General features: G+C 40.4%; 1 protein-coding gene across 1 annotated transcript; it reads right to left on the bottom strand.

Annotated features, from left to right (window-relative positions):
* Nucleotides 1–2,606: 2,606 nt before the first annotated feature.
* On the bottom strand, nucleotides 2,607–12,293 carry LOC110834363 (acylphosphatase-2). Its single transcript, XM_022073456.2, has 3 exons — nucleotides 12,117–12,293; nucleotides 9,998–10,124; nucleotides 2,607–3,044 (listed from the first exon to the last, which is right to left on the bottom strand). Exons 1-3 carry the CDS (start codon nucleotides 12,181–12,183, stop codon nucleotides 2,930–2,932), a joined length of 309 nt encoding a protein of 102 aa, XP_021929148.2. The 5' UTR covers nucleotides 12,184–12,293; the 3' UTR covers nucleotides 2,607–2,929.
* Between the last annotated feature and the right edge of the window lie 3,972 nt (nucleotides 12,294–16,265).

Genomic DNA, 16,265 nt, shown 5'->3' with positions numbered 1-16,265 from the left:
TTTACGTTAAACGACATTGCCAGGCTCTCAAATGTTGCTTGCACGGGTGTTCTTGACGACTGAAGAAGAGAGTGCAGAATATGACATGAAGGAATTTTGCTGATTTTATTATGCAGCAGACAATTTTCTTTTGTTCCCGTGCCCCCCCCCCCCCCACACACACACACACACAAACCTGAGATGGATGGTGTTAAATGTATTTTACTTCTGATTGTAATTTTCTTCATTTGCTCTGCCTCCTGTCAATCTGTAAAAAGTGGAATTGATTTGGTCGACAGTAATCGGGTGAACTCGTGCGCTGTGAGTCCTGGAGCTGTTTCGTGCGATGTGGATGGACAGAGTTGTGATGTGCGCGCGTTGCACCGTAAAAGGAAAATTCCTTACTGTGAAAGGCTCTCAGGGAATTATTTGTTTTTCAGCTACGCTTGCAAGTAATGACCAAATACGTTGTTCTGTTACAACGGTTTGCTGTGCTTTGCGTGTGTAGTTCAGTTTCACGTAGGGAAACAGGCATTACTAGATGAAAGAATTTAATGGGCAGAAAGTCTGTTAAAAAAGACATTTAGCCAAACACATACACATCGCAGACTGGAAAGTAAGTAAAAAAAATGTATTGGGTGGTTGATTCAGTAAGTACAAGGGGGTAGTTACGCAGACAAAATACACAGATCAGGGCAGGGGTATTCTGCCAATTCAAGCGTAGTAATGAGGCATGCATATGGTATAAGACAGGGTTGGGGTTTTTGTAATAGCTTTATGACTTGTAAATTTTTATCAAAACTCATTTGTCATAGGGGTTGTCTATTTTGCGTTCACCCTTTAAACTGCTCATATTTTGATAGTCTGTTGAGATACTACGTTGCAACAAAAACTTTTTCACAAAATACAATAGTCATTTGTGTACTTGAATTGTTAGGTGTGGATGTTTTACATTTTTAGAATTTAAAGAAAATTCTAGCAAAAGAATCTCCTGAATGCATTTTAACAAAAGGAAATGTTCCAAGTTCATAGATACTTAATCTGGGAATGTTGTGTTATTTTTTGTAATGAAAGTGTGGCATATAGACTTATAATTTGTTGTGTATTTTGGCTTCCCCTACCCAGTATATTTCGGAATATAAACTAATTCGCGCCATGTGCTTGAATTGGTGTTTAGAACTTTAGCTGTGACGGAATTCAAGTGTGGTCACACCATTCATACGAGGTTCCTACACTTATAACAAGGTTCGAGTAAAGAAGACCGGAAGACGGCTAAACACGAAATGATATATCACAATAGTAAAATTATCTTGTGGGATGGATTAATGTCCTACAAATTGTACTTGAAGTAACATTCTGGTTAGTTTGCCCCTTTGTAGTCGCTGTTAACCGATGCAGGGGGCTGTGGAGATAAAATTGGCTTGTGAAGTGTTGTCTCTCATATTTCTATTATAACATGCAATGAAGACGAACCCTCTTTCAGTATCTTCTGGTTGAAATGTATTTCTGCTGTAATGAACAGTGCAGCAAGTGTCTGTTTCCCTGTTAAGTAGATGGCAAATTGTGTTTGAACAGCCTTTGTCAAAATCCTTCACCTCTTGCTTGACTTCTGCAGCGGTATTCCCAAATTGTCACCGGCATGATCACGGAGGAAACGTCTTCCAGATGTGCAAGGTCTTCCTAATAAAGCGGCGTATCCGAAATTCTTGACATACTCCAGATGAAATATTCATATGTTTTCTTTATTATTTGTGCATCTGGATACTCAGGAGTTTACTGTATCTCATTTATGAACAAATTTTGTGTAAGTGTGGTAAAATGTTGGTTGGATGTTACCGAGATATTCGAAAGTATCGTGACTTCCTACGGCCTGTCACCCGTACTCTTCCTCTTGGCTGGATTTTCATTGTGTTGAACAGAGTTTGTGAGTGTTGTATTGGAAAGGGTGTGGAAGAAAGTGATCGTGGCCTGTTTTGTGTTTGCTGAGAACAATTAAGGAACGCAACAAAGACTATTCTCCCTCCACATCCGGTTTCTAACCCAAGGCCGCTGGAATATGAAGCAGGAATTAAAACCCATCTCTTCATTCTCCTTTGTACTCATATTGTGACAGTTTTGCGACGGTGCTAGCAGCCAAACATCTTATTTGCCTCGGCTGTAGGCTTTACGAGTATCGTACATTGCGCGTGATGCGAGATCAGGTCGTGTGTGCCAAAATTCACTCACGCATATTTATTAAAAGTCTGTATGGCTGGATATTTATCTTGTCCTGATTAAAGCCTTAAACCTGCCAGTGTTTGTTTTCATAAAATTTGCTGAATTGTAATAGCATTTAACCGAATACACTTAATTTTTATCGACTGAACAGGATGCATCTGAGGCACTTGAAAACTGTCCTGTGGTGGACTATAAAATATTTTAGCAGTTAAATGGAGGTTAAACTACTAGAATGAAATTTTGTATGTTCTATGAATTCATAAGACTGACAAGATGCAAGACGCCATCATTCCTTCAGTGCATGGGACAGATTAGCTTCTGAAGTCTCAAAAGGCCTTTTGCCTTGGCCACTCGGAGGAAGATTTTGCTTTGCTAGCAGAGAGGGGAAGGGACACAAACTATTTTACAAGTTGTATGGAAACTAACATTTATTAGTATACTTGCGTAGGTTTTGAAAACTGAATCTCATGCTTCACATTGTACACTCAGTGGATGAAACAAACTTTGATTTCCTCTCGTGTTGTTTTGATAGCTGTCGGCACATCTTTGAGGTATCATCAGGTTCTATTCCACAGGTCCCATGCATTCACACAGACGTTGCTTGGCTGATATCTAGAACGGATTCTTCAAAGAACTATGAAACATCACGATAATTCGTGACACGTTGAACTCATTTCGCCTCTTATTTTAACAATGAAGGTGATGGGACAAAAACACTTATTTGGTAATTTACTCAGAATCGAATGCTGAAACCTCGGAACTCTTGTCTCGCGAGGTACTCCCAGTTTCCAAAGTCGCAGCGATCTATCTTGCTCCCTGGACTCCCAGTTTTGGACAACCAGTCCACCCTGTACAACATACAGAAACAAATTTATGGCATTTTCTTAAATGTGAGGTTAGGTCTTCAGAGCAGTGGATATTCAGATTGACGCCAGAATGGGTCAAGAAGCGGGTTTACTCGTTAGCCGCTACATAATGATGAGAGAGTCTTGTAGGTGGTCCTACCCTGAAGATGGAGGTGACAGTCCTCTGAAACATTGCTAACCATGTAGGATTTGAGGTTTTCATGGTGAGTCTGAAGATGGCTGTCTTCTGGGTTGTTGCGCCGTGTAGTCTGGTAGAAGTTTACTGATGCTTCATTGCCCTGATGATAGATTCAGTAAGCATTGGTAAACTTATACCAGAGTGCATGGTGCAGTGTTCTAGAAGACAGTCGTCTTCATATTTATCGTATTCACAGAAGAGACTGAAGTAAAAGTTCAATACTATTGTTATTTTTACAAAAATGCTCAAACCTAGTATACACTTTAAACATTGTTTTCTTTATTCTATACAAATTTATTTGAAACTGATGTCTGAGAGAACAGTACAGTTTCAGAGGGGCTGAACTGTCCCTATACATGTTGCAAAATAACCAATAAATGCAATGCATAGCCTCCAGTATGTGTTCAAATCTCTTAATTTGATAATTTTAAAAGAAAATGCCTCGTATGTTATTTGAACATCATTAATTCCTAACTTACTACTTATGTCTTGTGTTATTCAAATCCATTACAAGGCAGTGACTTACGTGGTAACATATTTGGCTTATGTGCAGGTGCTCATGGATTTGAATCCTGGTTGAGTCAGGAAGTTTTATTTCATTAACCCCCTCTGTCGTTCTTTTATATCGCACAAATAATTACGGTGGTGAAGTTGTGCATTTGTATAAGATTTCTTACGGTGCGTCTTTGTATGGCCGTAATTTAACTAGCAGTAGTGTCACCGCCACCTGACAGGTTTGTGCATCTGGCATGTTGGTATTGCTGATTATGAAATAACCTCCATTGACAAAATGTCATCATTCTCGTCAAAACCTGTGTAGTTCTTCATGTGTACATCTTGCATGGACCACAGTAACCACTTTAGGACTGAAGAATCATGAATTTTGTGAAGTCTGCAGGATAGAATTTGTTAATAAGAAATTACGTGGGTTCCATAATACACGTGAAATTGGGAAAACTCGTAAGGAAACTGCTTTTCTTGTGTAAAATTGATGGCAGTACCAGCTCTGCTACGTGCGTCGGATGCTAGGCATTCACAGGAAGACGAACCATAGCACATCAACAGAAGAGATGCGGAACTGCGTACTGTACTTTGTAAGTACACTGTAGATAAAAGGAAATGTTGAAAACAGCTAGTTTTAAAAGGGAATATCAAATAATGTGGATGAACATTCAGGAATTATGGGAAATTTAAACATCGCAAAAATACTCTGTATATCACACCACAAGGTATAGAGGTACAGAAAAGTCCATGGATGTGATGTGACGGGGACACACTCATTCTTAGATATTGAACATTTTTAAAACTAGTTGTTTTGAATTACTTTTGGAGGTGCATGGGCCTAATCCGTGATAATAATGAAATGCCAGTATTTTCAGCCCAAAGGTGTGTCATTAAACTGAGGTATACTGTTGGACAGTTTCCTTCATCGTATGTAAAAAGCGTACAATGGTTTAGAAGATGGCCCTGTTTTTGTCAACAGGTGAACAACCAGGTTAGTTGAGCCCCGTTCGTACAAGTTAATCTCATTCCCGGGACTAGAATGTTTACATAACTTGATTAAACCAGTTGTCCGGGCAAGTACATGACGTTGGCAGTTCATGTACCTTGACTAGGCCACTTTTTGTCCAAGGGAACTCACCTGAAAGATTGATGAAAGCTGAGCCAATTACCGAACCACTGCGTAGTTTCTAAACGAAGGAAAATGTCCGATTTGACCATTTGAATTTGTTGTAAAAATAAACCCTTTGATCTCGCAATGTAATTGTGAGATAGATTGATATGCAGGGTATGTCTTGTTAGATTTTCCTAAAATTCTCCTCTGTCAGTGTTCATGGTGTGGTCACCGATACTGATATGCCGTGTGGTAGCTTGAACCATCGCGAGAGACATTCATTCAGTCTCGGTTTTGTGGTTACTAAACAGTGCTGTCAGAATGCCAGCTGGCTCGTCAATGTCGTACGTACCTGCTTAAATTTAGTTTTATTCTCTTTTGCAAGAGGGTGAACAGTACGTCGAAGTCAATAGTCTTATTTTATTTGTTAAAATGAAGTCATAAAGACATTTTCTTGCAGTAGATGGAAAAGTTGATCGCGTGTGCTTCGACGCAATCAAAGTAGGATAACTTTGTTATAGAAGAGGAAACCATTGAACACGTGTCGATTCTTAATACTTGATTTGTAATATATTGAATGACTACATTCATATAAGCTTAGAAAAATGTAATACATTATCGTTTCAAGGTTACTCTCGGGGGAGACAAGAGGTTAGAAGCCGCGAGGACATGTAAACAGGAAATGTATGAAAGTTGTTTTACATAATCGTTTATAATCAAAGACAAACCAGTGAAGGAAGTTGTGTGTCTTTGCAACGGGATGCAGAAATAGACTTTTCAATCCAAAAACCTTTGCTGGTGTCGGAGAAACCATAACGTCTTCATCTGATGGGGCAGCGGCGTAATGGACTACTGAAGCCCTAAGAGGTCTTCGTTGGGCAATACTAATTAATCAGAACGATCTGTTACGTCCATTTCTAAATTAAGTTGCCTTCACATTTCTTTTGTGATCTTTTCTGAGACTCTTCGATGTCTTGGAAAGACCTTTGCAGATTGTGGACAAAATTTCTTCCGTGATCGTAGATTGCTCAATTTCAGCCAATGAATCTGCCATGTTATTGAGTAAATTTCACATGCTTTAGTCTTTCCATAGTTCTTTGAGGCTTGGACCGGCTTGTTAGCCCAGATCAGAATCCTCGGTGGTATCAACGGGTTGGTCGTGTTATGGGGCGGTCGAAACCCAGGGCCACGGGACCTGACACGCAGTTCCACGAAGTACCTCTTACGAACTCTGCAATATTCTGGAAAATGCCTGCCTCGCACTTTTACGAAAACCAAAATTGCAAATGGAATCGTGAACGCGAGGTGGAATCCGATTACTGGTCCAGCTGGAACACAGATTTACCGTCTTGTACGAAACACGAAGTTAGTTCAAAGGCCCGCCAACTTACCCCAACCTGACTCCGTCGAATCCGGTTCCAAATTTTGATACCATCTTTCCTCACGTATGGTCTGTTCCTTTCAGATGCTGTGACTAGAACTTCGCGTGTATTTCTCATCTCTCCATGCTCATCTCTGATTTAGGTAGATGTCAATAGAAAGTTCTGGAAGGCGCCAGATTAAAATGCTGTAAGAGAGTTGTCTTTGTTTATATTTGGTATTGTCTTCTTGACAGCTGACCAACTTTTACGTCGGGAAATGAGTTGTTTATAGAACACACTTTCTAGGTCTCAAGTCTGCACTCGTCCTTGTTTTTGAGCCTGGCTCCTTTCAACTTGCGTCATCTATTATTGTTGATATTGTCGTATCGCTTCGTTCATTACGAAATTAAAGAGTGTGTCCACATTGCAGAACGTTCAGTTCAGATGTGCGCAATTTGACATTTCCTGTTCCAGTCGTCAGTTAAGATGACGTCGTTACAGTTTCTTATGCCACAAGTGACAGGGAATCAGTCGCTTACAGATTAAGAAGTTTCGCAAATTGTTGAACTCTCTAAATTCAAGCTCTTCGTAATTCTCTAGTAGTTTGGGGAGTTTGTACTTGTCAACAGAACAATCTACTTCATTTTTTTCAAAACATTGTTCAGAAAAGGTTCTGATTGTAGTTCTTCTAATATGTCTTCACTTATTTCTAGTTAATTAAAGCGTATCACTCTGTTTTTTGGTCATGAGCTTCTAGCTTTTATATTTCTTTCACGTGATACTGGGCGTCCTAGTAATTCGAAGTATTGGCTCATATTATAATCATAATTTTGCCTCTCGTTGGTTAATTTTTATATTATTTATTATTACTTACGTCCTATGGGTTCTCGCCCACAGGGGTGCCACAATTTTTTTACTTTATGTCACAATTGTCGTCTTATATTTGGCTATTAATTTATTCCGTTTATGAGTCGATGATTCACGGTCTGAATTTTGCGTTAGTACTGTCGTCTGCAGTCAGAATTGGTTTAAATATTTGTTTCTTGTACTAATGTTCATTTTATTTCCTCAATTACTCCATGAGTTACGTTTTAATCAAGGATGTACAAAAGTTGTCGGTGATGGGCATTCTTGACGCACTCCGGGGTTAATGGATTCAGATAATTTTTAATTAGATTTAATTCCCATTTAATTATCTGTGTACATATTTATTGTACAGAGTGGTCGAAACGTCAGGCGATATTTATTGATGCTTGCGGTTAACTACAATTCGAGTGAATTAACAAACACACAGTATCACTGTGACTATACAGGGTTATTCATAATTCCCTGAGACATTACAAAAAATCGCTAGACTTGAATGGTGCAATGGATGGTAACATGCGACACGCCGATAGAAAAAGAAACTCTCTAAGTTTATTTTGCATACCTCATAAATGCTCTATGACCATGCACTGCTTCGTTGGCCACCTCGATCACCTGACCTGACGTCATGTGATTTTTTATGGGGGTACGTGAAGGACCAGGTCTTTGTACCGCCTCTGCCACGGGATCTACCTGAGCTCCGAAGACGAATCATCGCTGCCATCTCACAAATCGATCGTGACATGCAGCAGTAGGTGTGAGCGGAAATGGATTATCGGCTTGACGTCTGCCTCGTCACAAATTGAGGACACGTAGAGCATTTATGAGGTATGTAAAATAAACTTGGAGAGTTTCTCTTTCTATCGGCGTGTCCTATGTTACCATCCATTGCACCATTCAAGTCTAGCGATTTTTTGTAATGTATCAGGAAATTATGAATAACCCTGTACTTTAATGCAACTCTAAGAAACGTAAGTATACTCATTTATACAGGGCGAAGAAGTCCTTCCTGCCTATATTTTTCTTAAAAATTTAAATAAATCGCTGCAAACGTTAGTGGACAGAACATAGAGACAGAAGTTCATCATACTCCATTTTCAAATACTGTTTAGAAGGAAGAAGGACCATTGACAGATGTCATGATGACAGAGCAGGCTTTGAGCACAGCCTTAGAAGGCCGTTTGTTTGGCACATTGTGCGTGCTGTGGGTTCCAAAAGGGGACAAAGTGTAGCAATAGAGTTCATGTTCACTAATAGACCGAGGTTCGACTCAATAGTGTGCTGATTGCCTCACCCATTTACTAAGCAGATCGGATCAGCCACCGAACGATGATGTCATCCAAACGCGTTCCTCACTTTGATTTTTCTTAGATGCTTCTACGCAGTTTGTACAACTGTACCATCAGACACAGCCGCCCCTGTCGGTACTCCCCTAAGCTTATGTATAGTAGGTCAAGGCAAGATATGAGACCTAGTTAAGATTTGAGGTGAGTACGAAGATGGCTGTCTTCTGGGTTGATCACTCCAGCATTACTTCCGGCTTGCAATGAAGTGGTGATGGCGTTGCTGTAGCCGAAGTGTGTGCTGTTGTGCGCACATTTTCCCACGCCTTTCGCCAACCCCCAGGAGTCACCCCATTCCCCGTCGAAGTCATCCTTGTGAATGCAGGAAAAGCCTCCACGCCCTCCCTGCTCTTTCGTCCGACTACTCGCCTTCCGTTTTCCCCATTCAACAAGCCAGCTCACGGGAGAGTCCTCCATGGTCTCCTGACATCTTTTCCCCTTTATATTCACTCATCGTCACACCTACCTTCGCCCAAGTTACAAACTACACGATGCCACAAAATATATTTTACGAATTTATGAAAAATCTTCCACGCCCTCGGTTCATCAGTCTCCGTCGATATTAATTCAGCTTCAAGACCACCCTAGTTGTAACGTACACACTATTACCCCGTGACGGTAGGCTTTTCGCATAAACTTCTGTAAAAGCCTTCAGATATCAACGCCTATCCTACGTTCCAAATAACAAACCACAACGTTTCACACTATGTGGACGTCATATGAATGTTTACTAAAACCTCCACGACCTCCTTACATTACGCTCCTACCATTTGACGTTACAAAGTGTAAGGTACTGACAGCGTCGACCAACAACACTCAAGTAAATGAATACACGAAGGCAAATAACTTGTTGTAAGACTTGAGGTTCTCACAGCGGTGAATATGAAGATTTCTGTCTTCTGGGTTATTCATCGCCCTGATGACGGAGGCAGTATGACCTCTGAAACGTTGGTTAACATCGACCAGACTACACAGCGCAATAACCCAGAAGACAGAAATCTTCAAATAACTTGTTGTTTTTATAGATTTATAGAAAATAAGAAATCAAAACTTTGTATAATTTTTCTTGCCTTCTCCGTATTGGAATTAAATAAAGGCAAGTCTGTTTGGAAATTGTTTCGTCAGTAGGTCTGCTTATCTGGTGCATAATTTACGAAAAAGGAAAGTCGGTTCAGATTCTCTGAATCGATGCAGAGAACTCTGTTCGCGGAAACTTTCTGATCCGTGTTTTATGGACATCAGTAACTTGGGAACACTCGGTGAAATTGTATGAAGCGAATCATTGTTTCAGAATCATCAGTGTGGACATCTTTATATTATTTTCAATCGTAGAATCGGATTTGTAACGGAATCAAAGTTAGCTCATTTGAAATTAAAAATTTTCTCAGTTTATGTCAAATTAACATATGAGACAATACCATAATATTGTATACGTTAACAAATTAGTAACCCACTTAATTTTCCGAATTCAACCACTTAAAACACAGCGGCAACAATATTTTAACATCCAGTAACTCTGCCTTTTGGCACAGAGTGTATTTTGTACGTATGATTTTCAGAAAGTGTGTACTTACATCTGTTCAATTTTGGGCCTTTCTCCTTGCATCTTGCCCACAATCGTCCCTGTCTTGGTGTTCTTTACCCAGCCTCCAATTCCTAGCTGAAGACTCAGATCTCTGCAGTACTTCGTGAAGTACACTCCTGTTAAATAAACAGAGAAGAAACTGACTTGATGCGTGTCCATAAGGACGCGATAAATATTTTCCTTATGTTGGTTGCATTCATATGATTTGAACGTTCTCAGAAATAAAGAAGATACTTTATTACAGTTTTATTTAAAAGTTGTGTATGAATATTTCATTGAGAAGGCCAAAGGAAGTCTGGAATCGAATGGGACACTTCGCATTCTGATTACGTTGATTTATTTGGCGAAAGTCTCAACCGGAAAGGAGGCTAATTGTTTCCTAGGAAAGAGATAAACGCAGAGGTAAATAAATATATATCATCATCAGAGCAGGGGACAAAACGTAAATAAATAATCTGAAAATTTTTTAATAACTCGGATATTTTTGAAAGTCGGTAATCAAAATTACGCTTATGGACGAATTAAATTCAGAGAATTCTCTACGAAATTTAGTTTTAAAAAATTGATATTCGTGTATTTCGTATCCAAAAAAAAGTCTTATATGGGACAAGATCGACTTTGAATCAAACTTACTGCACGGAGCAGAATTATTAAGAAGCTTACAGTCGCTCAGTTAGTCAAGAAATCCCCGGTTCTTTGTGGAGCCCGAAGGACCTTCACTTCTTTCATAAGAACGCGCCACCTGAGACAGAGGAATAAAATTCACACCCTACAAAAGTATTTTTGTAAGATTAATTTTAATGCTGATTTCCCATTTACGCTAAGATCTTCCGAGTTGCCTCTTTCCTTCAGGTTTCGCGACCAACATTTTGTGATCATTTCATATTTCCCTCATGTGCACTGTATGCTCCACCCATCTCATTAAACTTGTGGAGCTTCTCAACCCTAATGTCTGTTCATCCCTCTCAGGTCCAACTAACCCCCCCCCCCCCCCCCACCGCCCAAGCACGCTGTTGTCAAAAACCCTAAATCTTTGTTCTTCGCTGGACGTCAGAGACCTGGTTTTACACCCATGGATTGTACTGTTTACGAGATGTTATCAGGATGTCAACTGACGGAGGATGAGATAGGTGGCGTTCATAAAGCCATGGGGAATTTTGAGGATAATATTAAAATGTAGGGCCTGGACTGGACGTATGTGATTCAGGGACTGGTGGTGGGATTCTGTGAATATAAAAATATGGGGAATTTACTGATTAGTTGAGTAACTTATTATTATCTCCCCGGCTGCATGAAACCCTTTACATCTGAACTGTAAACATAGCCCGAGAAGCCGTTCCTGAGAAATAGCTCGTAGGTAACTGTTTCACCTTGGCATCCGGCAGTGAGAATCCTTTGTCTGAGAGGTAATTTGGCACTGCTCGCCCAAACAACGGCCCGGCTCCTGTCGGCTAAACAACAAGTTTTTCTTTTTTTTAAATTCACTTACTGAATTTGTAGCTCTTTTGAACATTTTCCTTACAAGTAACAATTTGAGCATATTTAAACTGGGCGTGGAGACCACGCCATTAAATATCGTTATTACTTAATAATTTTTTTACTAATTACCTGTTATCAACTATGATTTACGAACATAACAGTCGTTAATTTTCTGAGGAATCAGAGTCGGAAACAATGTCATAGGAAAGCCACTTTTAAAAACAAATATGGCAGTTATAGGAATAAATGTTTAAGCTTCTTCCGTATTTAACATAAGTACAACCTACAAAATTAGGAAACCAACCTGTAGTACAAGGAAACGATAAATGCACGTAAAATATTAGTAGGGAAATATGAAGAGAAGGTTTTGAAGGGAGGAAAGATCAAAATGGAACTTGCAAAAGAGGATGTGAATTCAAAACACAGATGGGATTTTGTTAACACGGCGATAAACTTAAGAGTTTCATTTTAAAAGAGCAGGGGGTTTACGTAGTAACCACATGACCAAATCTAAAACCTTGTAATTAACGAATTCCGCACAATTTATAGACGTGATCAGAGCTCGCACAAAGGGCTGTTTGTTTAATTGGTCAGACACGAGAGCCGATACTTTGCCTTGTAACACGAACCTTGGACCTGTCCGAAGACCTCAAACTCTGCTGACACGATGGCCGCTGGCCCGTCCTGCACTCCCATGATGCACTGCTGGCCACGTTCCGACTGTCGCCTTGTCTGCAGTTAACAACGGACTTCAGTTATCCGCGTCGCGACGCAGCGAGGTCTCGACTGCTATTTCGGAACTCTGGTACTACGAAACGTCACGTCACGTCGGCAGTCCGTCCGTTTAACGACGCTGTCGGCAGCTTCGGGTGTGTGGCGTCGTCGTAGGGCAGTGAGTGAGCGAGCGATGAACTGCAAAGGAAGCGGGCGTCGTCTAATTTTCTGTAGTCGCCTTTTTTTGAAATATGAATGAAACCCACAGTCGTCCGTGTTCAGACAATAAGAGAATGCCCTGCCTTTAATGAATCCCAAATGTTCACTTCCGTGTTCACAAAAGCCCGTCATTAGCTTCTACCCAACGTCAGTGGACCCCAGTCCACACTCCTTTTTTTCATAAATTTCAATAATATTTTCCAATTTACCCTTAGGTCTCCCCGATAAATGATAAAATCCCGTAGTCCTACCGGAGCATATGACGGAAAATGAAAGTTGTTGCGACTGTTTAATCCGTGTCTCGTAGTGAAGCACATTGCCCATCTATGGCTCCTTCCCCAATTGCCCAGTACATTTCGACACAAGGACACTTGCTAACACAGCATCGTGTCATTTCTGAACATGGATTGTCTGCCTGTCATTATGAAACAAGTAGCAATCAAGCTCACCGTCATTGGAAGGTGACAACAGCGGGCTGCATTACCGACATCTCTTGGCTCAGACGAGCGCATTGCTGGTAGCCTATCCGTTACCAAGTCAGGCGTCCACCTGGAACATCTTGCCAACAAAAATAGAAAAGTATTAAGCCTAAGCAGAGATAAACAATCTCACACTTTCTGTTGGACAATGAGTTATTTTAGGGCTCAAGGAGGAGGCGAGGAGATAACTTGGCCTTAGATTCACCCGCTCGTTTGGATGTGTTTGTATCTTATTTATTTTTTAATGTTGGTTGATTTAGTCTATGGGGTGATTCTGTTAATGCTCTGCTTGTAAATGTTAATAACAGACGTAATTTGGTCTTTGTGTGTTTAAGTAGTTTTCTTATTGCCCTAGCCGTACGTGGTAAGCGTACACAAAACCAAAAGAAATTGATTTAAGCTCCACGCAAAAAAAATAAATAAATACACGTTGTACACAATATAAGCAAAGAGCACGTCTTCGACATTATTCAATATCTAACGTGTAATAATATTTAAATATTCAGTTCTCAAGATTTTATATCGATTTCGGAGTCGGTACATTTTTACTGACTCCGACTCCACTACAATCGTTTCTGTGATTGAATCAAAATAGAATAAAATGGAAGGAATATATTACAGGCGTACACATTTCTGAGTCAGAACCGTGAAGGAAAGTCAGGCGTGAGTTGGGTAATAATGGCAAATGATCTTGTTAGGTTAGGTTAGGTTAGGTTGGGTTAGGTTATGTTAGGTTATGTTAGGTTGGGTTAGGTTAGGTTGGGTATAAAGGCGGACGCTAGATTCGACTGGCTTAGTGCAGGATCTGATGTGCTTTTGTGAACGCGGTAATGAATGTTTGGGTTCGATACAGTTACGATATTTTTGACCAGCTGAGTAACCATCAGCTGTTAAAGCAGATCGTGTACCATGGAATTCTTTTCCTGGATCGTGTGTGTCTATCTCGTAAGCACAGTTCATTGCAATTAAGAGGCTTTATAAGCTGCAATGCATCTCTGTGCAAAATATAAGGGGAACAAGTCGATATCGAAATTATAATTCCGTCTTCCTGATTAAAACTGCGTGTCCTGTAGCATTTTCCTGCTTGCAACAAAAGCCCTCGTTTGGTCGACGGGTTGTGAATATTAAGAGAGACTCCAGGGATGTTTGTATCTGTGGTTGGGCAACAGGATGCTTCGCCATCAATTGGGAGCAATTCAGTCAGTGCGCGTTTAATTAACAAACAGGCGAAGGGTATTTAAAAATGATATTACAAATGGCTGCACGGAACTGCAGTCACAGTCAGGGGGGCTCTGGAAAGGGGCAGAGCGACGCTGGGAGGTTGATTGTTCGAGTAGGGAAGTCGTTAACGTCATTGCGGAGACGTGAGAGCTGTCCAAGATTTTCCACGTTTCATATCTGCGAAATTTCCTCTGCTCTTTGAACCAAACCAGTTCGATGATACTGGAGTTTACTCAGTTTCTCTCGTCTGAATGACATGGATTGGATTCATCTGGCAAAGCATAGAGACAAGTGGTGGGAATGTTGTAAACGCCGTAATGAACCTTCTGGATGCTTAAGAGGCCTGGCGACTGTCAGCTTTTCAGGAAGGACTCTGCCCCATGGAGCTAGTTAATTTGTTTGTTAGTGTACGTAGCTCCGAATGGCATCGCTGATGGTGAACAAGTAAGGATTGGATGGAGACGGTTGTGTAATTGAAGGAACTGTCCCGGCATTCGCTTGGAGTGACTTGAGAATACCACGGAGGTCATTAAGCGAGATTCGGACCGGATGGCGTCACACGGACTGAACGCGTATACGAGGTGCGATCGGAAATTTTCCAGACTGCGCCTATAAAAACCCGTACACTTATCTCAGGTATTAAATTCATCCATCACCCTCGAAGTAGTTCCCCTGGGAGTGAACACAACGATCCCAGCGCCGCTGCCAATCCTGGAAGCATCCCTGGAAATCTTTCTTTGTCAGCCTGTCAAGCACCATCTGCGATTCTGCCTGAATCTCTTCTATCGTCTCAAATCTCCTTCCCTTTAGCTGAATTTTCATCTTTGGGAAGAGGAAGAAGTCACACGGAGCTAAGGAGGGTATGATAACTGGGATGTGAGGGCCTCACGACAATGCGTACGAAGATGTCTGCCTTCTGGGTTGTAGCGCCGTGTAGTCTGGTAGAAGTTTACCAGCGTTTCAGAGGTCCTTGCTGCCTCCATCATCAGGGCGACGATCATGTACATAAATAGAGTAGTTCATGCAGTACGTCCATCTGCCTGAATCCTAATGCGCTGAACAGATATCCATCAGGATTCCAACTCTATGAAACCCCGTTTTACATAGATATTATCTTCGTTGCTGGCGAAGATAGTCGATAAAAAACTGAACTTTTCTGATTAACAGTCCCGTGTATCGACCAGCCTGTTGTGTTCACGGTTTTTTGTTAAAATAGTCGAAGGCTTGTTTGTTACTAATAATCCATATTTTGTTAAATTTTTTTGTGGTTAGAAATTTTTTAGAAAATACGTTTCGATTTGAGCTGTAGGTAACGTAGGGATTATACCAGATAGACTGAATTAGAATCAATTGTCGTGGTCTGTATAGACTCTAAATACGAATTTACCTTTTTGAAATCTGACGAACAGTTCTGGGCATGGAACGTGACACTGCCTTGTTGATCGTGTACGTTCACAGAAAGCTTTAATCTACAAGAAGAATTGTCGTAATAATTTAATCGCTTTACATCGTAGAGTTCCAGACTCCAACGAAAGTCGCTTTAGAATTTGATTTGATTTAATAAGTTAAGTTTACGTCACAGTAGCTTAATAAGAAGTTGTGTTTGTGCTACAATAAATGAAGTTTCTCTAGCAGATAATGTAAATTATTGTTGGAAGTTTATCCTATTCATTTATTGTTTTAAAAATCTCATTCATTTAAGCAAACTTCTTGGAGTAACTGGATCATGGAGCCATTTGGGATTCTGAAGTACCAATATAACCCTTTTGCTGTGCTGTTCTACACGCGATGGGTCAGGGACCATGAACAGTGAACACTGGAGAGGGTTGGAAGGTTTCTTATGACGCTGAAGAGCAGGGAACCGAACACGGCCAATCAGTTTTCGCAATCGATAAAGTGCATGAGATGGTGTAGACAATTTTAAATTTAAAATCTTAAAACTTTGCATACCGTGTAGTGTATTAGAATATAAATGAAATGATTTTCCCTGATGCCACTGATGATGACCTCTTCAGGTTGAAACACGTATGGCAATAGTATCTTTTTTATAGTGTTAATAGTTGTTTGTTTGCTTATTTATATTCTAAATTTTAAATTTAAATTACTTTTGAAATTGCATCTGGCCTTGCTCCTTGCTTTAAACTT

This window comes from Zootermopsis nevadensis, unplaced genomic scaffold (assembly GCF_977971745.1).
Source record: "Zootermopsis nevadensis isolate Lab colony 2312 unplaced genomic scaffold, Znev_1.0 Znev_ptg000020l, whole genome shotgun sequence".
Classification (NCBI taxonomy): Eukaryota; Metazoa; Arthropoda; class Insecta; order Blattodea; family Termopsidae; genus Zootermopsis; species Zootermopsis nevadensis.
This window is presented reverse-complemented; position numbering and strand designations above follow the sequence as displayed.